At 51.2% G+C, this 25,936-nt stretch overlaps 1 protein-coding gene across 27 annotated transcripts in view; it reads left to right on the forward strand.

Moving 5' to 3' along the window:
• The window catches only part of NOS3 (nitric oxide synthase 3), a 128,386-nt gene that overhangs the window by 68,324 nt on the left and 34,126 nt on the right, over positions 1 to 25,936 (forward strand). For all 27 annotated transcript variants that reach the window (XM_040355413.1, XM_040355387.1, XM_040355392.1 and 24 more), the window contains 8 exons: positions 19 to 120; positions 4,758 to 4,952; positions 10,242 to 10,321; positions 13,296 to 13,440; positions 15,215 to 15,319; positions 15,630 to 15,697; positions 18,042 to 18,158; positions 21,583 to 21,757. In XM_040355413.1, coding sequence (XP_040211347.1) covers positions 19 to 120; positions 4,758 to 4,952; positions 10,242 to 10,321; positions 13,296 to 13,440; positions 15,215 to 15,319; positions 15,630 to 15,697; positions 18,042 to 18,158; positions 21,583 to 21,757 — 987 coding nt within the window. The remainder of the gene's footprint in view (positions 1 to 18; positions 121 to 4,757; positions 4,953 to 10,241; positions 10,322 to 13,295; positions 13,441 to 15,214; positions 15,320 to 15,629; positions 15,698 to 18,041; positions 18,159 to 21,582; positions 21,758 to 25,936) is intronic.

The raw sequence follows: 25,936 nt of genomic DNA on the forward strand, positions 1-25,936 counted from the left end.
CCTTTTCTATGATTGCAGGACGTGGCTAAACGCCTGGGCCTGGACACCAAGAAAACCTCATCGCTGTGGAAGGACCGGGCAGCTCTGGAGATAAACATTGCCGTCCTGTACAGCTACCAGGTACCATGATATGCGGCTAACTTCCTCCCCATGTGCCAACTGGCACCCTCCCTATGTGTCGGCTGACGTCCTCCCCATGTCCCCGACTGACGCCCTACCCATGTGCCCGACTGACGCCCTTCTCATGTGCCGACTGACGCCCTCCCCATGTGCCCGACTGACGCCCTTCCCATGTGCCGACTGATGCCCTCCCCATGTGCCTGACTGACGCCCTTCTCATGTGCCGACTGACGTCCTCCCCATGTGCCCGACTGACGCCCTCCCCATGTGCCCGACTGACGCCCTTCCCATGTGCCCGACTGACGCCCTTCCCATGTGCCGACTGATGCCCTCCCCATGTGCCTGACCGACGCCCTTCTCATGTGCCGACTGACGTCCTCCCCATGTGCCCGACTGACGCCCTCCCCATGTGCCCGACTGACGCCCTTCCCATGTGCCCGACTGACGCCCTTCCCATGTGCCGACTGATGCCCTCCCCATGTGCCTGACTGACGCCCTTCCCATGTGCCGACTGATGCCCTCCCCATGTGCCTGACCGACGCCCTTCTCATGTGCCGACTGACGTCCTCCCCATGTGCCCGACTGACGCCCTCCCCATGTGCCCGACTGACGCCCTTCCCATGTGCCCGACTGACGCCCTTCCCATGTGCCGACTGATGCCCTCCCCATGTGCCTGACTGACGCCCTTCTCATGTGCCGACTGACGTCCTCCCCATGTGCCCGACTGACGCCCTCCCCATGTGCCCGACTGACGCCCTTCCCATGTGCCCGATTGACGCCCTTCCCATGTGCCGACTGACGCCCTCCCCATGTGCCCGACTGACGCCCCTCCCATTTGCCGACTGACGTCCTCCCCATGTGCCCGACTGATGCCCCTCCCATGTGCCGACTGACGCCCTCCCCATGTGCCCCGACTGACGCCCCTCCCATTTGCCGACTGACGTCCTCCCCATGTGCCCGACTGATGCCCCTCCCATGTGCCGACTGACGTCCTCCCCATGTGCCCGACTGACGCCCTCCCCATGTGCCCGACTGACGCCCTTCCCATTTCCCGACTGACGCTCTTCCCATGTGCCCGATTGACGCTCTTCCCTTGTGCTGACTGGTGTCCTCCCCATGTTCCGACTGACGCCCTTCCCATGTTCCGACTGACATCTTCCCATGTGCCAACTAACGCCCTTCCCATGTGCTGACTGACGACCTTCCCATGTGCCAACTAATGCCCTTCCCATGTGCCGACTGACGTCTTCCCATGTGCCGACTGATGCCCTAACCATGTGCTGACTGACATCTTCCCATGTGCCAACTAATGCCCTTCCCATGTCCCGACTGACGCCCTTCCCATGTCCCGACTGACGTCTTCCCATGTGCCAACTAACGCCCTTCCCATGTGCTGACTGACGACCTTCCCATGTGCCAACTAACGCCCTTCCCATGTGCTGACTGACGACCTTCCCATGTGCCAACTAATGCCCTTCCCATGTGCCGACTGACGTCTTCCCATGTGCCGACTGATGCCCTAACCATGTGCTGACTGACATCTTCCCATGTGCCAACTAATGCCCTTCCCATGTCCCGACTGACGCCCTTCCCATGTGCTGACTGACGTCTTCCCATGTGCCAACTAACGCCCTTCCCATGTGCTGACTGACGACCTTCCCATGTGCCAACTAATGCCCTTCCCATGTGCCGACTGACGTCTTCCCATGTGCCGACTGATGCCCTAACCATGTGCTGACTGACATCTTCCCATGTGCCAACTAATGCCCTTCCCATGTCCCGACTGACGCCCTTCCCATGTCCCGACTGACGCCCTTCCCATGTCCCGACTGACGCCCTTCCCATGTCCCGACTGACGCCCTTCCCATGTCCCGACTGACGCCCTTCCCATGTCCCGACTGACGACCTTCCCATGTCCCGACTGACGCCCTCCCCATGTGCCGACTGACGCCCTTCCCATGTGCCGACTGACGCCCTCCCCATGTGCCGACTGACGCCCTTCCCATGTTCCAGCTGACGCCCTCTCCATGTTCCGACTGATGCCCTCCCCATGTGGCCGACTGACGTCCTCCCCATGTGCCGACTGACACATGTCCCGACTGACGCCCTCCCCATGTGCCGACTGACCCCAGCCTGTGCCGACTGATATCCTCCCCATGTGCCAACTGACGTCTTCACCATGTGCCGACTGGGCCCCTTACACAGGTTTAGGCCTGCCCCTCCCCCCCCTCCCTGAGCCTGACCACCAACATTCCCCAGGGCTTGCCCACTGAAACCACACACCAGCCACCTCACCTGTACGCACTCAACCCCCTCCCCTCAATCCTGTATATATGTTAGCCCCCCTCAATCCTGTATATATGTCAGCCCCCCAATCCTGTATATATGTCAGCCCCCCCAATCCTGTATATATGTCAGCCCCCCCAATCCTGTATATATTCCAGCCCCCCCAATCGTTTATATATGTCAGCCCCCCAATCCTGTATATATGTCAGCCCCCCCAATCCTGTATATATTCCAGCCCCCCCAATCGTTTATATATGTCAGCCCCCCAATCCTGTATATATGTCAGCCCCCCAATACGTTATATATGTCAGTCCCCCAATCCAGTATATATGCCAACCCCCCCCAATCGTTTATATATGTCAGCCCCCCAATCCTTTATATATGTCAGCCCCCCCAATCCTTTATATATGTCAGCCCCCCCAATCCTGTATATATGTCAGCCCCCCCAATCCTGTATATATGTCAGCCCCCTCAATACGTTATATATGTCAGCCCCCCAATCCTGTATATATGTCAGCCCCCCCAATCCTGTATATATGTCAGCCTCCCCAATCCTGTATATATGCCAACCCCCCCAATCATTTATATATGTCAGCCCCCCCAATCCTGTATATATGTCAGCCCCCCCAATCCTGTATATATGTCAGCCCCCCAATCCTGTATATATGTCAGCCCCCTCAATCCTGTATATATGTCAGCCCCCTCAATACTGTATATATGTCAGCCCCCCAATCCTGTATATATGTCAGCCCCCCCAATCCTGTATATATGTCAGCCCCCCCAATCCTGTATATATGTCAGCCCCCCAATCCTGTATATATGTCAGCCCCCTCAATCCTGTATATATGTCAGCCCCCTCAATACTGTATATATGTCAGCCCCCCCCAATCCTGTATATATGTCAGCCGCCCCAATCCTGTATATATGTCAGCCCCCCAATCCTTTATATATGTCAGCCCCCTGAATACTGTATATATGTCAGCCCCCCAATCCTGTATATATGTCAGCCCCCTCAATCCTGTATATATGTCAGCCCCCTCAATCCTGTATATATGTCAGCCCCCCCAATCCTGTATATATGTCAGCCCCCTCAATCCTGTATATATGTCAGCCCCCCCAATACTGTATATATGTCAGCTCTCTTAATCCTGTATATATGTCAGCCCCCCCAATCCTTTATATATGTCAGCCCCCCCAATACTGTATATATGTCAGCCCCCCAATCCTGTATATATGTCAGCCCCCCAATCCTATATATATGTCAGCCCCCTCAATCCTGTATATATGTCAGCACCCCAATCCTGTATATATGTCAGCCCCCCAATCCTATATATATGTCAGCCTCCCAATCCTGTATATATGTCAGCCCCCCAATCCTGTATATATGTCAGCCCCCCAATCCTATATATATGTCAGCCTCCCAATCCTGTATATATGTCAGCCCCCCAATCCTGTATATATGTCAGCCCCCTCAATCCTGTATATATGTCAGCCCCCCAATCCTATATATATGTCAGCCCCCCCAATCCTGTATATATGTCAGCCCCCTCAATCCTGTATATATGTCAGCCCCCCAATCCTGTATATATGTCAGCTCTCTTAATCCTGTATATATGTCAGCCCCCCCAATCCTTTATATATGTCAGCCCCCTCAATCCTGTATATATGTCAGCCCCCCAATCCTGTATATATGTCAGCCCCCCAATCCTGTATATATGTCAACCCCCCAATCCTGTATATATGTCAGCCCCCCAATCCTGTATATATGTCAGCCCCCCCAATACTGTATATATGTCAGCCCCCCAAACAGAGGAGCGCAGTACAGGCAGATCACACGAGGGGTGCACATGCACGTAGTAGCCAGAGGTGTCAGTAAAGAGCTTGATGTCTGAGCTCAATGACACAGAGAGCAGCAGAAGCTGGGAGATAGTTTCTATGGTGGACAACGCGGCTCCCCTTTACCCGTCCTGCCTTCTTCTGGCCCCGGCGGGCTTCTGGGAGCACTGGGGCCCCTAACAGTTGTATCGGCTGTGCCCCCCCCGATGGTGGCCCTGGGAGAGATTATTCCAGATCAAATCTGTCCCAAGAATTGGAAGGTCCGCTTCCGGTCAGATCTAAGTCCAAAGCCCTTTGACTTGGACCCGTATCATGTATTCGGGTGATAATCTGTGTCAGGAAACCAATCAATTAAACTGTGTATTTCTCAGTAATAAGAGAGGGATTGACCATCACACTTCGGGTTGGTCCTCTAGCCAAAGGATCTGCCAACTAAAGGTTCCCATGTCTCATAATGGATGTGTCTGTCTCATAATGGACGTGTCTGTCTCACAATGAATGTGTCTGTCTCGTAGAGCGATAAAGTCACCATTGTAGACCACCATGCCGCTACAGAGTCCTTCATGAAGCATCTGGAACATGAGACCCGCCAGCGGGGAGGCTGCCCGGCAGACTGGGTGTGGATCGTCCCTCCGATGTCAGGAAGTCTGACCCCCGTATTCCACCAGGAGATGGTCAACTACCACCTGTCCCCTTCCTTCCTCTATCAGGTACCAAAGCATTGGGGCAGCGGGGGGGGGGGGGGCTATTTTAACACTGATGCTAATGCACCTTGGTGATCGTGCTCTACTACATATCTACTACTCGCTTCTACTACTCACTAACTTACGAAATTGGAATTCATCTCTCTGTATGTTGGATTCTCCTCCATGTCTCTCATTCCCTCATCTCTCTGTATGTTTAGTCTTTATTTAGGTTTCCAACTCACTTAACTCTCTTGTGAGGTCTTCCTCCATTTCTCCTGTTCCCTCCATGTCTCTCATTCCTTCATCTCTCCATGTGTTGGATCTTCCCCCGTGTTTCCCATTCCCACATCTCTCCATGTGTTGGATCTTCCTCCATGTTTCCCATTCCCGCATCTCTCTGTGTTGGATCTTCCTCCATGTTTCCCATTCCCACATCTCTCCATGTGTTGGATCTTCCTCCATGTTTCCCATTCCCGCATCTCTCCATGTGTTGGATCTTCCTCCATGTTTCCCATTCCCGCATCTCTCCATGTGTTGGATCTTCCTCCATGTTTCCCATCACCGCATCTCTCCATGTGTTGGATCTTCCTTCATGTTTCCCATTCCCGCATTTCTCTGTGTTGGATCTTCCTCCATGTTTCCCTTTCCCCTATCTCTCTGTGATGGATCTTCCTCCATGTTTCCCATTCCCGCATCTCTCCATGTGTTGGATCTTCCTCCATGTTTCCCTTTCCCCTATCTCTCTGTGATGGATCTTCCTCCATGTTTCCCATTCCCTCATCTCTCCATGTTTTGGATCTTCCTCCATGTTTCCCATTCCCTCATCTCTCCATGTGTTGGATCTTCCTCCATGTTTCCCAATCCCTCATCTCTCCATGTGTTGGATCTTCCTCCATGTTTCCTATTCCCGCATCTCTCTGTGTTGGATCTTCCTCCATGTTTCCCATTCCCGCATCTCTCCATGTGTCGGATCTTCCTCCATGTTTCTCAATTCCTCATCTCTCCATGTGTTGGATCTTCCTCTATGTTTCCCATTCCCGAATCTCTCCATGTGTCGGATCTTCCTCCATGTTTCCCATTCCCGCACCTCTCTGTGTTCGATCTTCCTCCATGTTTCCCATTCCCTCATCTCTCCATGTGTTGGATCTTCCTCCATGTTTCCCATTCCTGCATCTCTCCATGTGTTGAATCTTCCTCCATGTTTCCCATTCCCGCATCTCTCCATGTGTTGGATCTTCCTCCATGTTTCCCATTCCCGCATCTCTCCATGTATCGGATCTTCCTCCATGTTTCCCATTCCTGCATTTCTCTGTGTTGGATCTTCCTTCATGTTTCCCATTCCCGCATTTCTCCAAGTGTTGGATCTTCCCCCGTGTTTCCCATTCCCGCATCTCTCCATGTGTTGGATCTTCCTCCATGTTTCCCATTCCCACATCTCTCCATGTGTTGGATCTTCCTCCATGTTTCCCAATCCCTCATCTCTCCATGTGTTGGATCTTCCTCCATGTTTCCCATTCCTGCATCTCTCCATGTGTCGGATCTTCCTCCATGTTTCCCATTCCTGCATTTCTCTGTGTTGGATCTTCTTCCATGTTTCCCTTTCTTACATCTATCCAAGTTTTGAGTCTTGCTCTCTCTCCCATCTCCTATCTCTTTTTGATAGGTCTTCCTTTTGTTTCCTAATCTCTCATCTGTCTGTGTTGGGTATTTTTCCATGACTTTCATTCTCTAATCTCTGTATGTTGTAGATTCCTATATATCTCCCATTCCCTCCCCTCTGTATGTATTGGATCATCCTCCATGTCTCCCATTCTGTCATATTTGAGTCTTGCTCTCTCTCCCATCTCCTATCTCTTTTTGATAGGTCTTCCTCCATGTTTCCCATTCCCACATCTCTCCATGTGTTGGATCTTCCTCCATGTTTCCCATTCCCGCATTTCTCCAAGTGTTTGATCTTCCCCCGTGTTTCCCATTCCCGCATCTCTCCATGTGTTGGATCTTTCTCCATGTTTCCCATTCCCTCATCTCTCCATGTGTTGGATCTTCCTCCATGTTTCCCATTCCCGCATCTCTCCATGTGTCGGATCTTCCTCCATGTTTCCCATTCCCTCATCTCTCCATGTGTTGGATCTTCCTCCATGTTTCCCATTCCCTCATCTCTCCATGAGTTGGATCTTCCTCCATGTTTCCCATTCCCTCATCTCTCCATGTGTTGGATCTTCCTCCATTTTTCCCATTCCCTCATCTCTCCATGTGTTGGATCTTCCTCCATGTTTACCATTCCCGCATCTCTCTGTGTTGGATCTTCCTCCATGTTTCCCATTCCCGCATCTCTCCATGTGTTGGATCTTCCTCCATGTTTCCCAATCCCTCATCTCTCCATGTGTTGGATCTTCCTCCATGTTTCCCATTCCCGCATCTCTCCATGTGTCGGATCTTCCTCCATGTTTCCCATTCCTGCATTTCTCTGTGTTGGATCTTCTTCCATGTTTCCCTTTCTTACATCTATCCAAGTTTTGAGTCTTGCTCTCTCTCCCATCTCCTATCTCTTTTTGATAGGTCTTCCTTTTGTTTCCTAATCTCTCATCTGTCTGTGTTGGGTATTTTTCCATGACTTTCATTCTCTAATCTCTGTATGTTGTAGATTCCTATATATCTCCCATTCCCTCCTCTCTGTATGTATTGGATCATCCTCCATGTCTCCCATTCTGTCATATTTGTCTTTGGTCTTCCTTCACGTGTCCTGTGCTCTGATTTTTCTGTATGTTGGGTCTTCCTCTATGTCTTTCATTTTCTCATATCTTTTGTGTTGGGTCCTTCTTCATGTCTCCCATTTCTCTGAGTGTTGAGTCGTCTTCCATGTCTCCCATTCTCGTTGTGTTGGGCCTTCCTTCACGTTCCTCGTTCTTTCATCTGTCTATTTGTTGGGTCTTCTTCCATGTCTCCCATTCTCGTTATGTTGGGCTTTCCTTCACGTCCCTCGTTCTTTCATCTTTCTATTTGTTGAGTCTTCTTCCATGTCTCCCATTCTCGTTGTGTTGGGCCTTCCTTCACGTTCCTCGTTCTTTCATCTTTCTATTTCTTGTGTCTTCTTCCATGTCTCCCATTCTCGTTGTGTTGGGCCTTCCTTCACGTCTCTCGTTCTTTCATCTTTCTATTTGTTGGGTCTTCTTCCATGTCTCCCATTCTCGTTGTGTTGGGCTTTCCTTCACATCCCTCGTTCTTTCATCTTTCTATTTGTTGGGTCTTCTTCCATGTCTCCCATTCTCGTTGTGTTGGGCTTTCCTTTACGTCCCTCGTTCTTTCATCTTTCTATTTATTGTGTCTTCTTCCATGTCTCCCATTCTCGTTGTGTTGGGCTTTCCTTCACGTCCCTCGTTCTTTCATCTTTCTATTTGTTGGGTCTTCTTCCATGTCTCCCATTCTCGTTGTGTTGGGCTTTCCTTCACGTCCCTCATTCTTTCTATTTGTTGGGTCTTCTTCCATGTCTCCCATTCTCGTTGTGTTGGGCCTTCCTTCACGTCCCTCGTTCTTTCATCTTTCTATTTGTTGGGTCTTCTTCCATGTCTCCCATTCTCGTTGTGTTGGGCCTTCCTTCACGTTCCTCGTTCTTTCATCTTTCTATTTGTTGGGTCTTCTTCCATGTCTCTCATTCTCGTTGTGTTGGGCCTTCCTTCACGTCTCTCGTTCTTTCATCTTTCTATTTGTTGGGTCTTCTTCCATGTCTCCCATTCTCGTTGTGTTGGGCTTTCCTTCACATCCCTCGTTCTTTCATCTTTCTATTTGTTGGGTCTTCTTCCATGTCTCCCATTCTCGTTGTGTTGGGCTTTCCTTCACGTCCCTCGTTCTTTCATCTTTCTATTTGTTGAGTCTTCTTCCATGTCTCCCATTCTCGTTGTGTTGTGTTGGGCTTTCCTTCACGTCCCTCGCTCTTTCATCTTTCTATTTGTTGGGTCTTCTTCCATGTCTCCCATTCTCGTTGTGTTGGGCTTTCCTTCACGTCCCTCATTCTTTCTATTTGTTGGGTCTTCTTCCATGTCTCCCATTCTCGTTGTGTTGGGCCTTCCTTCACGTCCCTCGTTCTTTCATCTTTCTATTTGTTGGGTCTTCTTCCATGTCTCCCATTCTCGTTGTGTTGGGCTTTCCTTCACGTTCCTCGTTCTTTCATCTTTCTATTTATTGTGTCTTCTTCCATGTCTCTCATTCTCGTTGTGTTGTGTTGGGCTTTCCTTCATGTCCCTCGTTCTTTCATCTTTCTATTTGTTGGGTCTTCTTCCATGTTCTCGTTGTGTTGGGCTTTCCTTCACGTCCCTCATTCTTTCTATTTGTTGGGTCTTCTTCCATGTCTCCCATTCTCGTTGTGTTGGGCTTTCCTTCACGTCCCTCGTTCTTTCATCTTTCTATTTGTTGGGTCTTCTTCCATGTCTCCCATTCTCGTTGTGTTGGGCTTTCCTTCACATCCCTCGTTCTTTCATCTTTCTATTTGTTGGGTCTTCTTCCATGTCTCCCATTCTCGTTGTTTTGGGCCTTCCTTCACGTCCCTCGTTCTTTCATCTGATCTTTCTATTTATTGTGTCTTCTTCCATGTCTCCCATTCTCGTTGTGTTGGGCCTTCCTTCACGTCCCTCGTTTTTTCATCTTTCTATTTGTTGGGTCTTCTTCCATGTCTTCCATTCTCGTTGTGTTGGGCTTTCCTTCACGTCCCTCATTCTTTCTATTTGTTGGGTCTTCTTCCATGTCTCCCATTCTCGTTGTGTTGGGCTTTCCTTCACGTCCCTCGTTCTTTCATCTTTCTATTTGTTGGGTCTTCTTCCATGTCTCCCATTCTCGATGTGTTGGGCTTTCCTTCACGTCCCTCATTCTTTCATCTTTCTATTTGTTGAGTCTTCTTCCATGTCTCCCATTCTCGTTGTGTTGGGCCTTCCTTCACGTCCCTCGTTCTTTCATCTTTCTATTTGTTGGGTCTTCTTCCATGTCTCCCATTCTTGTTGTGTTGGGCTTTCCTTCACGACCCTTGTTCTTTCATCTTTCTATTTGTTGGGTCTTCTTCCATGTCTCCCATTCTCGTTGTGTTGGGCTTTCCTTCACGACCCCTCGTTCTTTCATCTTTCTATTTGTTGGGTCTTCTTCCATGTCTCCCATTCTCGTTGTGTTGGGCTTTCCTCCACGTCCCTCGTTCTTTCATCTTTCTATTTGTTGGGTCTTCTTCCATGTCTCCCATTCTGTGTGTGTTCGGTCTTCCATTCCCACCTTGTCTTGGCTCTTGCTTTGTGCCTCATCATCACTGACCTCTGGACAATGTTGGTATTACAGCCGGACCCCTGGAAGTATCACATTTGGAAGGGTTCTCAGAGCACCATCACCCGGAAGAGGACCTTCAAAGAAGTTGCCAAGTAAGCAGATAACTACACAGCGGATATAACATACTATATATGTGACCTGCCATAAATGTGTACTTCTGTTCAGTCAGCTTTGTGATTCACAAACCAATGCCAGACTGCATAGCTGGCGGGTGAAACCTCTATTGCAAGTCTGCATCTAGGCAGCTTGAAGGGATGCTGTAACGAAACGTCCCGCACTCCGCTTAAGTGCTTTTGTCAAAAACCGCTTCCTCCCAGTCTGAATATAGATAGCAGATATTCCAACCGCTGACAACTACAAAACAAGATGATACTTGCTTGATTGCTGAACATGGAGTGTTTATTAGAACCAGAATACAAGTCTTATATACAGTAGAAGAGGAGGTTCCCCCCCCCTCCTGCTCATATTACTCTAACAATACACATGTAACCGGAAACATAAATTAACATGAGCTAATTAACTAATCCCTTAAAGCAACCGATGTGACTCCGTGCCCTCCTGGTCATTGTTCTGATAAATCAGGATGTCACTACAGGTCAGACTTGTTTCCAGGATGGACATAAGAGGTGCATGGGGAGCTGAAACAGGGGTTTCCCAACCTTTCCAGGGGGTTCTGGGTTCCACGGGCCCTCCCGTCACAGATGCCATGGTATATTTAAATAGATAACTGCCCATGAGTGTCATATGTTTTGGGTATTAGAAAGATGTAGGGGGGGGGGTGGCGGAAGCTTGTGACAACAGGAGCTGGGGAAGATCCTCATCATTTGGGGCTTCTGAAGGTAGGTGGTCATGCATGACTTGCCTCCTGCCTGCATAGTAGGATCACAGAGACACTTTTATAGATGAGCCGTCCATTAGATATGCGTAAACTATGAAATAGCCAGGCCGCCCGTGTTCCTCCCCAGGGCTCTCTCTGCCCCGGACGCGGCTCTGTATGCAGATTTATTGCCTGAAACATTTTAGGTTTAAAGCACATGGGCCGTGTGGTAGATTGTGGTTGGTCCACAGTGTGGGAACTCCCATTCTTATTGGAAAATGCATGTAAAAAAATGTGATTTAGACTCGATTAGCAGCATATTAAGGGAATTTGCACCGGGAGAAATATGGTGATGACGTTCCTCACCTTCTTCAAGGCTGGTTGCCTGACCGTCATGGTTATCCTCCGGCTTCAATACGTTTTGAGCCCCTGACCTGAGGCAAGAATGGGGATCTGATTTTTCCTCTGCCTTTGCCCCGAAGTCAGTGACACAGAGAGAGCATTGAAGTCAGAGGATTAGCATGACAACTACACAACATAGTTACTACTTTAACCACTTACGGACCGGTTCACGCCAATATACGTTGGCACTTTGTTTTGGTAGCAGCTAGCTGCCATAACCCAGATATCCTCTTCTTCAGTGAGCGGTCCGGTTTAAGATAAAAATGGTCTCTGCGGCGGATTCGCCGTGAGATCACTTTTATCGGCGGTGGGAGAAGGGCCCCCTTCCTCACGCCGCTCTCCGGTGGAGGCGATTAGATCTTCTTCTGTGCTTGGTATGGAGATGAGTAAGGGGAAGATGGCCCCCCCTTCCATCTCCATACCATAGCAGGGCGGAAGCGACGTCAAAACATCACTTCCGCCCATAGCTCTTAACCACTCCACACCCGCACGCCGTCATATGACGTCCAAAAAGGGGATCTCCTATCCCGGGTGGACATCATATGACGTCCTGTACTTTGTGCGGTGATATCTGAATGATGGGGGCACCTAGAGGCATCATTCAGATATCATTTTCTTCGAGCGGCGATCCTACGCACCGTAAGAACTATCATAGCGGCGGTTCCGCCACTTGATCGTTCTTATAGGCGGCGGGAGGGGACGTCCCCCCCTCCCGCCGCCATCCGGTGCTTCTCCGGGCTCTCCCTTGCCATCGGTGACCCGGAGAAACGATCTGCTGGCGCCGGATGGGAGGCATAGAGATGACTGGTGACCAGATGGTCATTAGTCATCTCTATGATCGTCTGAGGCCCGGGCGCGATGTGATGACGTCACGCCCGGGTATCGGAATGTAAACACAGCCGCAATCGTGGCTGAAAGCATTAGATCTGTGAATTTTTTTTCACGATCTCATTCTTTCCAGCCTGGAGGAGAGATGTGAGGTCTTATTGACCCCGCCTCTCTCCATAAAGAGGACCTGTCACACACTATTACTATTACAAGGGATGTTTACATTCCTTGTAATAGGAAAAAAAGTGATAATTTATTTTATTTTTACACTTATTTTTTTAAGTAAAATAAAAAAAAAAATAATAAAAAAAAAAAATGTTAAACGCCCCTGTCCCCCGTAGCTCCCACCCAGAAGCAAACACACACGTAAGTCCCACTCACATATGTAAACGCTGTTCAAACCACACATGTGAGGTATCGCCGAGTGCGTTAGAGCGCCAGCAACAATTCTAACACTAGACCTCCTCTGTAACTCTAAATTTGTAAGTTGTAAAAAAAAAAAAATAAGCGACGCCTAGGGAGATTTTTACGTACCGAAGTTTGGCGCCATTCCATGAGTGTGGGCAATTTTAAAGCGTGACGTGTTGGGTATCTCTTTACTCTGCGTAACTTCATCTTTCACATTATACAAAAAAATTGGGCTAACTTTACTGTTTTGTTATTTTTTAATTCATGAAACCGTTTTTTTCCCCAAAAAAAGGCGTTTGAAAAATGATTGCGCAAATACTGTGCAAGATAAAAAGTTGCAATGACCGCCATTTTATTCCCTAGGGTGTTAGAATTTTTTTTCTATAATGTTTGAAGTAATTTTTGAGCAAAATAAATATTTCTAACTTGTAAACAACAAATCTCAGAAAGAGGCTCCGCCCCATAAGTAGTTAAGGGGTATCCCTTAATGAGATCTAAATGAATGCAAAGTGGTGTTTTATGACTGTTGGGGTTCCGCCGCGGTTTGCTTCAGCAGTTATTATGTTGTTTCCTTTGTGGCACAATACAGAGATCTTCCCACTTCCTTTCAGTGCTGTGAAATTCTCCGCCAAGCTGATGGGGAAGGCCATGGCCCGCCGGGTAAAGGCCACCATCCTGTATGCCACCGAGACCGGCCGCTCCGAGACCTACGCTCACAAACTCTGCAACATCTTTGCTCACGCCTTTGACCCCAAGGTAAGAGGATGGAGATGACGGGGGAGGGGGGTGTCAGTCTGAGGGTTTTATTGGGAAGTTCAATCATCAGAAAGTGTCTGAGAAATGGGCTGCTCTCAATCATGGGGGGCCCACTTGCCCTCCTCCTGAGATGGGGAAGAGGCATTGCTCATGAGGCATGCAGATCAAGTCAAACTCTGGACTAAACCCTTTCTTGTCTTTTGTCATTGTTTTTTTTTTTGGGGGGGTCAGAGTTTCTACCTAAAGGGTCATTGTCCTTTCGTCCCCATTGGGGAGATCCCGCCCCCTCACTTCCTGCTGCAAAGACACAACAGGAAGAGGAAGGAAGTCATTCCAGCTTGGACAGCAATTAAAACCTGACAGAGTTTTGTCTTCTCCTGGTCAGCCCTCTGGGGGTCCCCTCAGCAGGCTCTCAGGGGCCCTTCTAGCAGTACCAAGAACCGCGGTCTATCCATGTATTTCAGGGGTCCTCCGAGCAATGCCATGAACCAGAATCCACCAAAGTACCCTAGGGTCCATCTAGCAGTGCCAAGATCTAGGGTCAATCTAATGTTCTCAGGGGCCCTTCTAGCAGTCCTAAGAACTAGGGTTCATCTAAGAATTGTAGGGGCCCTCCTAGCAGTGCCAAGAACCAGAGTTCATCTAAGGCTCTTAGAACCCTCCTAGTAGTGTCAAGAACCAGAGTTCATTAAAGGCTCTCAGGGCCCTCCTAGCAGTGTCAACAACAAGGCTTCATTAAAGGCTTTTGGGGGCTTTCCTAGCAGTGTCAAGAACCAGGGTTCATTAAAGGCTCTCAGGGCCCTCCTAGTAGTGCCAAGAACCTGGGACTATCTAAGAGGTCCCCCTTGCAGTGCCAAAACCAGAGTTCATCCAAGGCTCTTAGAACCCTCCTAGACAAAAACCAGTGTCCATCGAAGGTTCTCAGGGGTCCTCCTAGCAGTATCAAGAACCAGGGTCCACCTAAAACTCTTAGATCCCCCCCCCTAACGCTGCCAAGGACTAGGGTCCATCGAAGGTTCTCAGGGGTCCTCCTAGCAGTATCAAGAACCAGGGTCCACCTAAAACTCTCAGTCCCCCCCCCCAATAACGCTGCCAAGGACTAGGGTCCATCGAAGGTTTTCAGGGGTCCTCCTAGCAGTATCAAGAACCAGGGTCCACCTAAAACTCTCAGTCCCCCCCCCCAATAACGCTGCCAAGGACTAGGGTTCATCGAAGGTTCTCAGGGGTCCTCCTAGCAGTATCAAGAACCAGGGTCCACCTAAAACTCTCCGAACCCCCCCCCCCCGAACGCTGCCAAGGACTAGGGTCCATCGAAGGTTCTCAGGGGTCCTCCTAGCAGTATCAAGAACCAGGGTCCACCCAAAACTCTCAGACCCATCCCCCCCCCTAACGCTGCCATGGACTAGGGTCCATCGAAGGTTCTCAAGGGGCCTCCTAGCAGTATCACGAACCAGGGTCCATCTGGGGATGGCCAGATCCACCCAAACCAATCATCACGGGCCGATAATGGGACAATTCAGGGTTACCACTCTGGGAAAATGAAGAATGTTCCTGATGCCAGAAATTGCCCGTTACCACCAACAGATCCTTAAAGCAGGATTAAACCTGGGAAGTCCAAAAAGCCTGATATCTGATTGGGTAGAAATGGGAGCAGTCCAGCTCCAGGTGTCACCACTCATATTCCAATATGGGGGAGGTATGGGGGGGAGGGGGGGACCTGCTTTAGACTGACATGATTTCCGGGGTATACCCTTCTCTGTAAATCTCTCTATAGGTCATCTGTATGGACCAGTACGACACCATCAGCCTGGAGCATGAGACGCTGGTATTGGTGGTGACCAGCACCTTTGGCAACGGTGATCCTCCAGAGAATGGGGAGGTAAGTGCCCATACTACAACCAACCTGCACCCACCAGAGAGTGTCACCCAGATTATGGATCCATAGTGCAGAGTTTCCATTTCCTTGGAGAGCATCCTAGTACAATGATATACAGTATAGTGTAATAATATACAGTAGAAATACAAACCATAGTGCATATAGTATAGTGCATGTATATGGGGAGAAAGTAAACAGTAAAGACAGTAAACTGCAATAATATACATATAGTAATAATAGAGAGCGTGACACTGAATATGGATCTGCACCTCATCCATCGATCTCACAGTGTCTCTCACCGATCTCTTTCCAGACCTTCGCCCAGGAGTTGATGGAGATGACGTCTCCCAACGTGTCCTCTCTGCAGCCAGAACAGCAGAAGTGAGTGTCTCTCCTCCTCTCCCCTCTAGGGGGAACTCTCCACCCCACTACATATAATGCTGGCCCTAAATATCACCTTCCTATACTGGTGCCCAGTCTGTCCGTATGGTGAATAACTTCCCCCGAGGCGATGCCATTGTCAGAAAACTTTCCCTTCCTTATCTCCTTTCACATGTCATCTCTTCTCCCTCTCCTCTCCCCTCCCCTCCCTTTTATCCCTCCTCTCCCCTCCCTTTCCCTCTCTTCTCCCCTCCCTCTCCCTTTCCCTCTCTTCTCCCCTCCCTCTCCCTTTCCCTCTCTTCTCCCCTCCCTCTCCCTCTCCCTTTCCCTCTCTTCTCCCCTCCCTCTCCCTTTCCCTCTCTTCTCCCCTCCCTCTCCCTCTCCCTTTCCCTCTCTTCTCCCCTCCCTCTCCCTTTCCCTCTCCCTTTCCCTCTCTTCTCCCCTCCCTCTCCCTTTCCCTCTCTTCTCCCCTCCCTCTCCCTCTCCCTTTCCCTCTCTTCTCCCCTCCCTCTCCCTTTCCCTCTCTTCTCCCCTCCCTCTCCCTTTCCCTCTCCCTTTCCCTCTCTTATCCCTCTCCTCTCCCCTCCCTCTCTTCTCCCCTCTCTCTCCCTTTCCCTCTCCCTTTCCCTCTCTTATCCCTCTCCTCTCCCCTCCCTCTCTTCTCCCCTCTCTCTCTCCCTTCCCTCTCCCTTTCCCTCTCTTCTCCCCTCTCTCTCCCTTTCCCTCTCCCTTTCCCTCTCTTATCCCTCTCCTCTCCCCTCCCTCTCTTCTCCCCTCTCTCTCCCTTCCCTCTCCCTTTCCCTCTCTTCTCCCCTCTCTCTCCCTTTCCCTCTCTTCTTCCTATCTTCTTTCACCTTTATCTCTATTCCCTCTCCTCTTTTTTTTCCTCCCTCTTCTCTTTTCTCCCTCTCCCCCCTCATTGCCTCACCTCTTCCTCTCCCTCTCTTCACCCTCTCCCCTTCCGCCTCATCCCCTCTCCTCTTCCTCTCTCCTTCTTTTCTCCCTTCTCTCTCTCTCCACTCTTCTTCCCCCTCATCACCTCTTTTCTCCATCTACCCCCCCCTCATATCCTCCTCTTCTCCCTCTCCTTCTCTTCTCTCTTTTCTCCCTCTCCTCTACACCCTCATTCGCCTTTCCTCCATCTCCTCCTCTTCCTCTCTCTTCTCCCTCCCTTCTTCCTCCTCCTCTCTTCTTTCACCCATCATCTCTTCTCAGTCTCATTTTTCTTCTTCTCCCCTCCTCCTCTTCTTTCTTCTCTCCCTACCTCCTTTCTTCTCTTATTCTTTTCTCCCCCTCCTCTCTTCCCCCCTCCCCCATCTCCTTTCTTTACTCTTCCACCTCCCCTCTTCTCCTCTTACCCCTCTCCCCCCTCCTCTATTCTCTTTCTCCTCTCCCCCTCCTCTGTTCTGTTTCTCTTCCCCCTCTCTTCTCTTTCTTCCCCCCCCCCTCCTCTCTTCTATTTCTTTTCTCCCCCCCTCCTCTCTTCTCTTTCTCCCCTCTTTTCTTTATTTCTCCTCTGCCCCCTCCTCTCTTATCTCTTTATCCCCTCCTCCTCCCTCCTCTTCATTCTCCTCCCCCCCTTCTTCTCTTTCTCCTCTTCCTCCCCCTCCTCTCCTTTTTCTCCCCTCCTCTCTTCTCTTTCTCCCCTCCTCTCTTCTCTTTCTCCTCTCCCCCCTCTCCTCCTCTCTTTCTCCCCTCCTCTCCTCTCCCTCCCCCTCCTCTCATATCTCTCACTATACTCCCCCCCCCCCCCCCCCCCCCCCCGGTTGGATATCTCACTCCCAGATTGTTGGGACTCTCCATGCGGATCATTAATAATTCTCATTCAGGAAACGGGAAGTCCTGGAAGGAAAGGCTTGAGATTAATTTTAGCGTCTGGTTGTGTAAAGTTTTCTCACATTCGTCACGTTGGTTCAGAAACACAAAGAAGACGTCACTGTGATTGTTCAATGCCATCGGGGGAGGGGGAGGCACATGTTTAATATGAAGGAAAATGTCATTGATGACAACCAATCAGAGGCCTTCAGTTTATTGGGGTGAAGTGGAAACCCCAATGCAACAAAAGTAATCTGGTTGGTGAGGTACTACTGACATTTATCTCCCCCCCCTAATCTGCTCGGCTTTTTGTGCCCCCCCTTAACATCTATGAAGCCTCCACTAGGAGGTCTGGTGACATCATAATGCTGGGACTGTAATGCCGGCATCACCAAACCCCGGTGTATTCTCTATAGCCATACATGAAGAATGGTGAGGGCAATCTGGACCCCCCAGTAATGATAATCTCTATGATGACAGCTTTGTAGGCCCCCCAGGGATGAATGTGTCTATAATCTGTGTTTTTCAGGAGCTATAAGACTCGATTTAACAGCGTCTCCCAGACCGACCTCCTGGTCACCGCCTGGAAGAATAAGAGGAAGGAATCGAGTAACACGGACAGCGCCGGGCCCCTGGGCACACTCAGGTACCAAACTGACATGTCGCTCCACTCCTAACTGACAAAGTTCTGTTTGGGTGGAGTTGTGAAATGGCTTTTTCCTTAAGTTTTGGGATTTCCCTCTCCCCGATCACAGATAGGCAAGCGGGAGAGGGCCCTACCAAGGGTGGAGAGGGCGGGAGACAAGGATCGAGAGGGCAGGAGACAAGCCTACTAAGGGTGGCGGGGGCAGGAGACAAGTCTACTAAGGATGGAGAGGGCAGGAGACAAGCCTACTAAGGATGGAGAGGGCGGGAGACAAGCCTACTAACGATGGAGAGGGCGGGAGACAAGCCTACTAAGGATGGAGAGGGCGGGAGACAAGTCTACTAAGGGTGGAGAGGGCAGGAGACAAGCCTACTAAGGATGGAGAGGGCGGGAGACAAGCCATCTAAGGGTGGCGGGGGCAGGAGACAGGTCATCTAAGGGTGGCAGGGGCAGGAGACAAGCCTACTAAGGGTAAAGAGGGTGGGAGACAAGCCTACTAAGGGTGGAGAGGGCAGGAGACAAGGATGGAGAGGGCAGGAGACAAGTCTACTAAGGATGGAGAGGGCGGGAGACAAGCCTACTAAGGATGGAGAGGGCGGGAGACAAGCCTACTAAGGATGGAGAGGGCAGGAGGCAAGCCTACTAAGGATGGAGAGGGCGGGAGACAAGCCTACTAAGGATGGAGAGGGCAGGAGACAAGCCTACTAAGGATGGAGAGGGCGGGAGACAAGCCTACTAAGGATGGAGAGGGCAGGAGACAAGCCTACTAAGGATGGAGAGGGCAGGAGGCAAGCCTACTAAGGATGGAGAGGGCGGGAGACAAGCCTACTAAGGATGGAGAGGGCAGGAGACAAGCCTACTAAGGATGGAGAGGGCGGGAGACAAGCCTACTAAGGATGGAGAGGGTGGGAGACAAGCCTACTAAGGATGGAGAGGGTGGGAGACAAGCCTACTAAGGGTGGAGAGGGCGGGAGACAAGCCTACTAAGGATGGAGAGGGCAGGAGACAAGCCTATTAAGGATGGAGAGGGAAGGAGACAAGCCTACTAAGGATGGAGAGGGCAGGAGACAAGCCTACTAAGGATGGAGAGGGCGGGAGACAAGCCTACTAAGGATGGAGAGGGCAGGAGACAAGCCTACTAAGGATGGAGAGGGCAGGAGACAAGCCTACTAAGGATGGAGAGGCTGGGAGACAAGCTTACTAAGGATGGAGAGTGCAGGAGACAAGCCTACTAAGGATGGAGAGGGCGGGAGACAAGCCTACTAAGGATGGAGAGGGCGGGAGACAAGCCTACTAAGGGTGGCGAGGGCGGGAGACAAGCTTACTAAGGATGGAGAGGGCGGGAGACAAGCCTACTAAGGATGGAGAGGGCAGGAGACAAGCCTACTAAGGATGGAGAGGGCGGAAGACAAGCCTACTAAGGGTGGAGAGGGCGGGAGACAAGCCTACTAAGGATGGAGAGGGCGGGAGACAAGTCTACTAAGGATGGAGAGGGCAGGAGACAAGGATGGAGAGGGCAGGAGACAAGGATGGAGAGGGCAGGAGACAAGGATGGAGAGGGCAGGAGACAAGCCTACTAAGGGTGGAGAGGGCGGGAGACAAGCCTACTAAGGGTGGAGAGGGCAGGAGACAAGCCTACTAAGGATGGAGAGGGCGAGAGACAAGCCTACTAAGGATGGAGAGGGCAGGAGACAAGGATGGAGAGGGCAGGAGACAAGCCTACTAAGGGTGGAGAGGGCGGGAGACAAGCCTACTAAGGGTGGAGAGGGCAGGAGACAAGCCTACTAAGGATGGAGAGGGCGGGAGACAAGCCTACTAAGGATGGAGAGGGCAGGAGACAAGGATGGAGAGGGCAGGAGACAAGCCTACTAAGGATGGAGAGGGCGGGAGACAAGCCTACTAAGGATGGAGAGGGCGGGAGACAAGCCTACTAAGGATGGAGAGGGCGGGAGACAAGCCTACTAAGGGTGGAGAGGGCGGGAGACAAGCTTACTAAGGATGGAGAGGGCGGGAGACAAGTCATCTAAGGGTGGAGAGGGCAGGAGACAAGCCTACTAAGGATGGAGAGGGCGGGAGACAAGTCTACTAAGGGTGGAGAGGGCGGGAGACAAGCCTACTAAGGATGGAGAGGGCGGGAGACAAGCCTACTAAGGGTGGAGAGGGTGGGAGACAAGCCTACTAAGGATGGAGAGGGCAGGAGACAAGCCTACTAAGGGTGGAGAGGGCGGGAGACAAGCCTACTAAGGATGGAGAGGGCGGGAGACAAGCCTACTAAGGATGGAGAGGGCGGGAGACAAGCCTACTAAGGATGGAGAGGGCGGGAGACAAGCCTACTAAGGATGGAGAGGGCAGGAGACAAGCCTACTAAGGGTGGAGAGGGCAGGAGACAAGCCTACTAAGGGTGGAGAGGGCGGGAGACAAGCCTACTAAGGATGGAGAGGGCGGGAGACAAGCCTACGAAGGATGGAGAGGGCAGGAGACAAGCCTACTAAGGGTGGAGAGGGCGGGAGACAAGCCTACTAAGGATGGAGAGGGCGGGAGACAAGCCTACTAAGGATGGAGAGGGCAGGAGACAAGCCTACTAAGGATGGAGAGGGCGGGAGACAAGCCTACTAAGGATGGAGAGGGCAGGAGACAAGCCTACTAAGGATGGAGAGGGCAGGAGACAAGCCTACTAAGGATGGAGAGGGCGGGAGACAAGTCTACGAAGGATGGAGAGGGCGGGAGACAAGCCTACTAAGGGTGGAGAGGGCGGGAGACAAGCCTACTAAGGATGGAGTGGGCGGGAGACAAGCCTACTAAGGATGGAGAGGGCGGGAGACAAGCTTACTAAGGATGGAGAGGGCGGGAGACAAGCCTACTAAGGATGGAGAGGGCAGGAGACAAGCCTACTAAGGGTGGAGAGGGCAGGAGACAAGCCTACTAAGGATGGAGAGGGCAGGAGACAAGCCTACTAAGGATGGAGAGGGCGGGAGACAAGCCTACTAAGGATGGAGAGGGCAGGAGACAAGCCTACTAAGGATGGAGATGGCAGGAGACAAGCCTACTAAGGATGGAGAGGGCGGGAGACAAGCCTACTAAGGATGGAGAGGGCAGGAGACAAGCCTACTAAGGGTGGAGAGGGCGGGAGACAAGTCTACTAAGGATGGAGAGGGCGGGAGACAAGCCTACTAAGGATGGAGAGGGCAGGAGACAAGCCTACTAAGGATGGAGAGGGCGGGAGACAAGCCTACTAAGGATGGAGAGGGCGGGAGACAAGCATACGAAGGGAGGAGAGGGCGGGAGACAAGCCTACGAAGTCCTTCCCCCTCGGTGCTGATCTCCTCTGTCCTGGTCCGGCTGAGAAGCACAGTGTAACCCTCTGATGATAGAGATACATGGCTGAGAAGCACAGTGAGTACACTGACCCCTCTCTGTGTTCCAGGTTCTCGGTGTTCGGTTTGGGGTCCCGGGCGTACCCCCACTTCTGTGCGTTCGGTCATGCGGTGGACACCCGGCTGGAGGAGTTGGGAGGAGAGCGGATCCTGGAGATGGGGGAGGGGGACGAGCTGTGCGGACAGGAGGACTCCTTCCGGGTGTGGGCAAAGGCAGTCTTCAAGGTGAGCCAATCACATCACAGCTGGAGGACTAGACATGTATGTGCCCCGAACCATCGCCTGCGACTCCAACCCCCAACATTGGTGTCAGTGATAATAACCCCCAACATTGGTGTCAGTGATAATAACCCCCAACATTGGTGTCAGTGATGATAATAACCCCCAACATTGGTGTCAGTGATGATAATAACCCCCAACATTGGCGTCAGTGATGATAATAACCCCCAACATTGGCGTCAGTGATGATAATAACCCCCAACATTGGCGTCAGTGATGATAATAACCCCCAACATTGGTGTCAGTGATAATAACCCCCAACATTGGTGTCAGTGATAATAACCCCCAACATTGGTGTCAGTGATAATAACCCCCAACATTGGTGTCAGTGATAATAACCCCCAACATTGGTGTCAGTGATAATAACTGTAACGGACACATGCATGCTGCCGAGACAGTTATAATGTTCGTGCAGGGGGACTACAAGGAACTGCATGGCTTGTCACAAGTGGATGTACCACAGTGTATTCTGAGCACAAAGGGTTAACTGGACAAGTATCTTTTCATTGCTGGAATGCTAATGTTCCCTTCGCATAGATAATGAACTCTCTTTTGTGTGCAGGTAAACAGCCCCCCTGTGAGGTGTATGCTGATGGGGATTATGTGTGAGTGATAATTGTTTTAAAGGTTAATTGAATTCTATGTGCCTGGCCAGGAAATGTTAAGTGGGGTGAGGTGCCGAAGCGGCTAGAAACTGGCCAAGTGATTAATTCAAGGAGATGTCATTGTTTCAGGGGGTCTGTGTTGAAGCCCCCTACTGGGAAAAGGGGAGGGCGGAAACTGTCATTGTTCTTGTAACAGTTGTAAGCAGATATAAGCAGGTGAAATATGCCAAATAAAGTGAGTCTGCTTGACCCTTCAAACGTAGCACGTCTCGTTTCTTGGAAGGGCGTTCGATGGGATATACCAGCGGTACCTGCATATCATAACTTGTCAGCAAAAAGGACGTCTCCAACGGCCGATACCCCTCACTACCAGTGGGTAGCCGTTACATTGGTTGGCAGTAGTGGGATGGTCCTTTTATCCAAAGAGCAAGTTCTGAATGGAGTCGCAGTACGCCAGGCTGAAAAGATCCACACTGAAAGATCTATTGGAGATTCGTGGTAGGAGCGCCAGCAACAGACCACGGAGAGAGCTGATAGCTAACCTGCTGGAGCTGGACGAAATGGATGGATCCATGGAAGGAACGGAGCCCCTTGCACCGGTCAGCAAAGAAGATGTAATTACTGGGATTGTACAGCGGAGATTATCCTTGTATCCAGAAACGTCCGTGGAACTAATCAACCAGCTGTTCCGGGAAGCAAGGGAAGAGATACAAACGAAGAGGGGACAAGAACTGGAACTGGTAAGAGCGAGACAGCCCATTACACCTGCAGTTCCTACCCCCCCACCTGCTGCTACAGGAAAGAAAATACCGTTCACTGCATTTAAAGCTTTTGTAGAAAGTAAGGAGGAAAGCGATGGATATTTGGCGGACTTTGAGAGGCAGTGCTCACTACACCAGGTACCACCAGACCAATGGGTCACTATTTTGTCGGGGAAACTGTCGGGCAAAGCCAATGAAGCCTTTCGGGCTCTCGCCCCAGAGGATATTTTACAATACCAGCAAGTTAAAAAGGCGCTGCTAACCCGATACGCCGTAACTCCAGAAGCCTACCGCCGTCGCTTCCGGGAGTCCAAGAAGAAGGCTGTGGACTCCCACATGGAATGGGCAAACCAGTTACAAAGGGTGGCATCCCATTGGGTCCAAGGGTGCAAGGCCAACACCGGGGAGGAAGTATTACAGCTGTTCCTAATGGAACATTTCTTCCAAGACCTGGCCGCAGACATACAAGACTGGGTACGAGATCGCAGTCCCGCTAACTTAAACGAGGCGGCTCGGCTAGCAGATGAGTACGCGGAGACAAGGAAAGTAAGCCAGGGTACTATGCGGCTGGCTCATAAGGTAGAACCGCGTACTCCAACCATCACCCCACGCCCAGAGTTTCGGGCTCCAGTCCCACCAGGACCACCACGTCCTCAGGGGCCTAACAACTACCCCCGGGATTCGCCTAGGGTGACGTGCCATCACTGCAGCAACACGGGACATATTGCTCGTTATTGCCCTCTAAGAGCTACAAATAACAATTGGAGACGCACAACACCCAACACAGAAGTCACTCCATCACGTCCCTCTGCGGCCCACTGCCTGGAGACCGAGGGGGGCCCGGAGGAATGTCTGGGGATTTTGTATGAGGCAGACCCAATACAAGCTGCCTCCCCAGATAACCGTCAGCATCACCGTCAGGAGGTACGGGTGAATGGACAAGTAGCACAAGGCTTAAGAGATACCGGGGCCACTATCACTCTGGTTCAAAAACATCTGGTAAAGCCAGAGAACCTCTCCACTCGTACAGTTGCCGTCCGGGTCGCAGGGGGCGCTGTATTCCGCTTACCCACCGCCCGGGTGCACTTAGACTGGGGAGTCGGGTCAGGAAAGACCACCGTTGGTATCATGGACAACCTACCGGCCGAGGTTGTGCTGGGCAACGACATTGGCCCTCTGACTTCGGCGTATCTACCTACACCTGATGCAGCTTGCCCCGTGACCACCCGCTCACAGACCCGTATCACAGATGATCCTACAACAGGCCAGGAGACCCAGGTAAGCCAAGAACCGACATGTAACCCCACTACGGTAGAGAGACCCATAGCTTGGGACACCCCAGAGGAATTTGGGAGGGAAACTAGGGAGGACTCCACCCTTCAAAAGTATCGAGAATTAGCAGACAGTAGAGGGGATGAGCGGGAACGTTTTATATGGGAGGGTGACAGGTTATACAGATTGAATGAAGGCAGAAAGAGAGGCGGTGTCCCTTCGCAAAAGCGCCAACTAGTGGTACCCAGAAAGTACCGGTTGGAACTTCTCCGAATCGGCCACGACATTCCGTTGGCAGGGCACCTAGGGGGTAACCGCACCACCTACAGGATCACCCAGACTTTCTTTTGGCCGGGGATCTCGAAGGATGTGCGACGTTACTGCAGCACCTGTGACGTATGCCAACGGGTAGGAAAAAGAGGGGACCACCCTAAGGCTCGACTGTCACCTATGCCCGTGATCGAGGAACCGTTTAGCAGGGTAGCAGTCGACCTAGTGGGACCTCTACCTAACCCCAGTCCCTCAGGTAAGAAATACATTCTTACCATAGTAGACTATGCTACCCGCTACCCGGAGGCCGTCACTCTGACGAATATTCAGGCGGACACTGTTGCCAGTGCGCTCGTCGGGATATTCACCCGAGTGGGGTTCCCTCAGGAAATCCTGTCCGACCGAGGGACCCAGTTTACTGCAGATCTAACCCAACAGTTATGGAAGGTCTGCGGTATTAAGACCCTGCTTAGTTCACCGTACCACCCTCAGACCAACGGTCTCTGTGAACGCTTTAATGGTACCCTCAAGCAATTGCTGCGGACCTTTACGGCGGAATACAGAGACTGGGAGCGATTTTTGCCGCACCTCTTGTTTGCCTATCGAGAGGTACCGCAGGAATCCACAGGGTTCTCTCCCTTCGAGCTGCTCTATGGACGGAGAGTGCGAGGCCCCCTCGACCTCATCCGGGAGCACTGGGAGGGCGAGACAGAACATGAAGGTGTCCCCATTGTGCCATATGTGCTGGAAATGCGGGACCGCATGGAACATTTAGCTTGGATGGCACGGGACCATCTCCAAACGGCCCAGGGACGACAGAAACACTGGTACGACCGGGGCGCCCGTCAGAGAATGTTTCAAGTGGGCCAGAAGGTGCTGGTGCTTAGGCCTGTCAAAGGGAATAAGCTCCAGACCTCATGGCAGGGCCCTTACAAAGTGGTAGCGCAAGTCTGCGATACTACATATGTAATCGCCAGCAGCCAAGATGAAAGGGTCCAGAAACCCTTTCATGTAAACTTATTAAAAGAGTATCAGGAAAGACCAGAGGATGTAGCAGCCATATGTATCCCAGCCACTGAAGACCCCGACAGCTTACCCATCCCAGATCTATTAGCAGATTCGGAACCTAAGACTCTGCTCAATACGATACAGCTAGGGGAGCGGTTACCTCCCGCAGAAAAGGGACAGATGCGACAATTGATAACTGAGAAAGGACT

This window comes from Rana temporaria, chromosome 5, assembly GCF_905171775.1.
Source record: "Rana temporaria chromosome 5, aRanTem1.1, whole genome shotgun sequence".
NCBI lineage: Eukaryota > Metazoa > Chordata > Amphibia > Anura > Ranidae > Rana > Rana temporaria.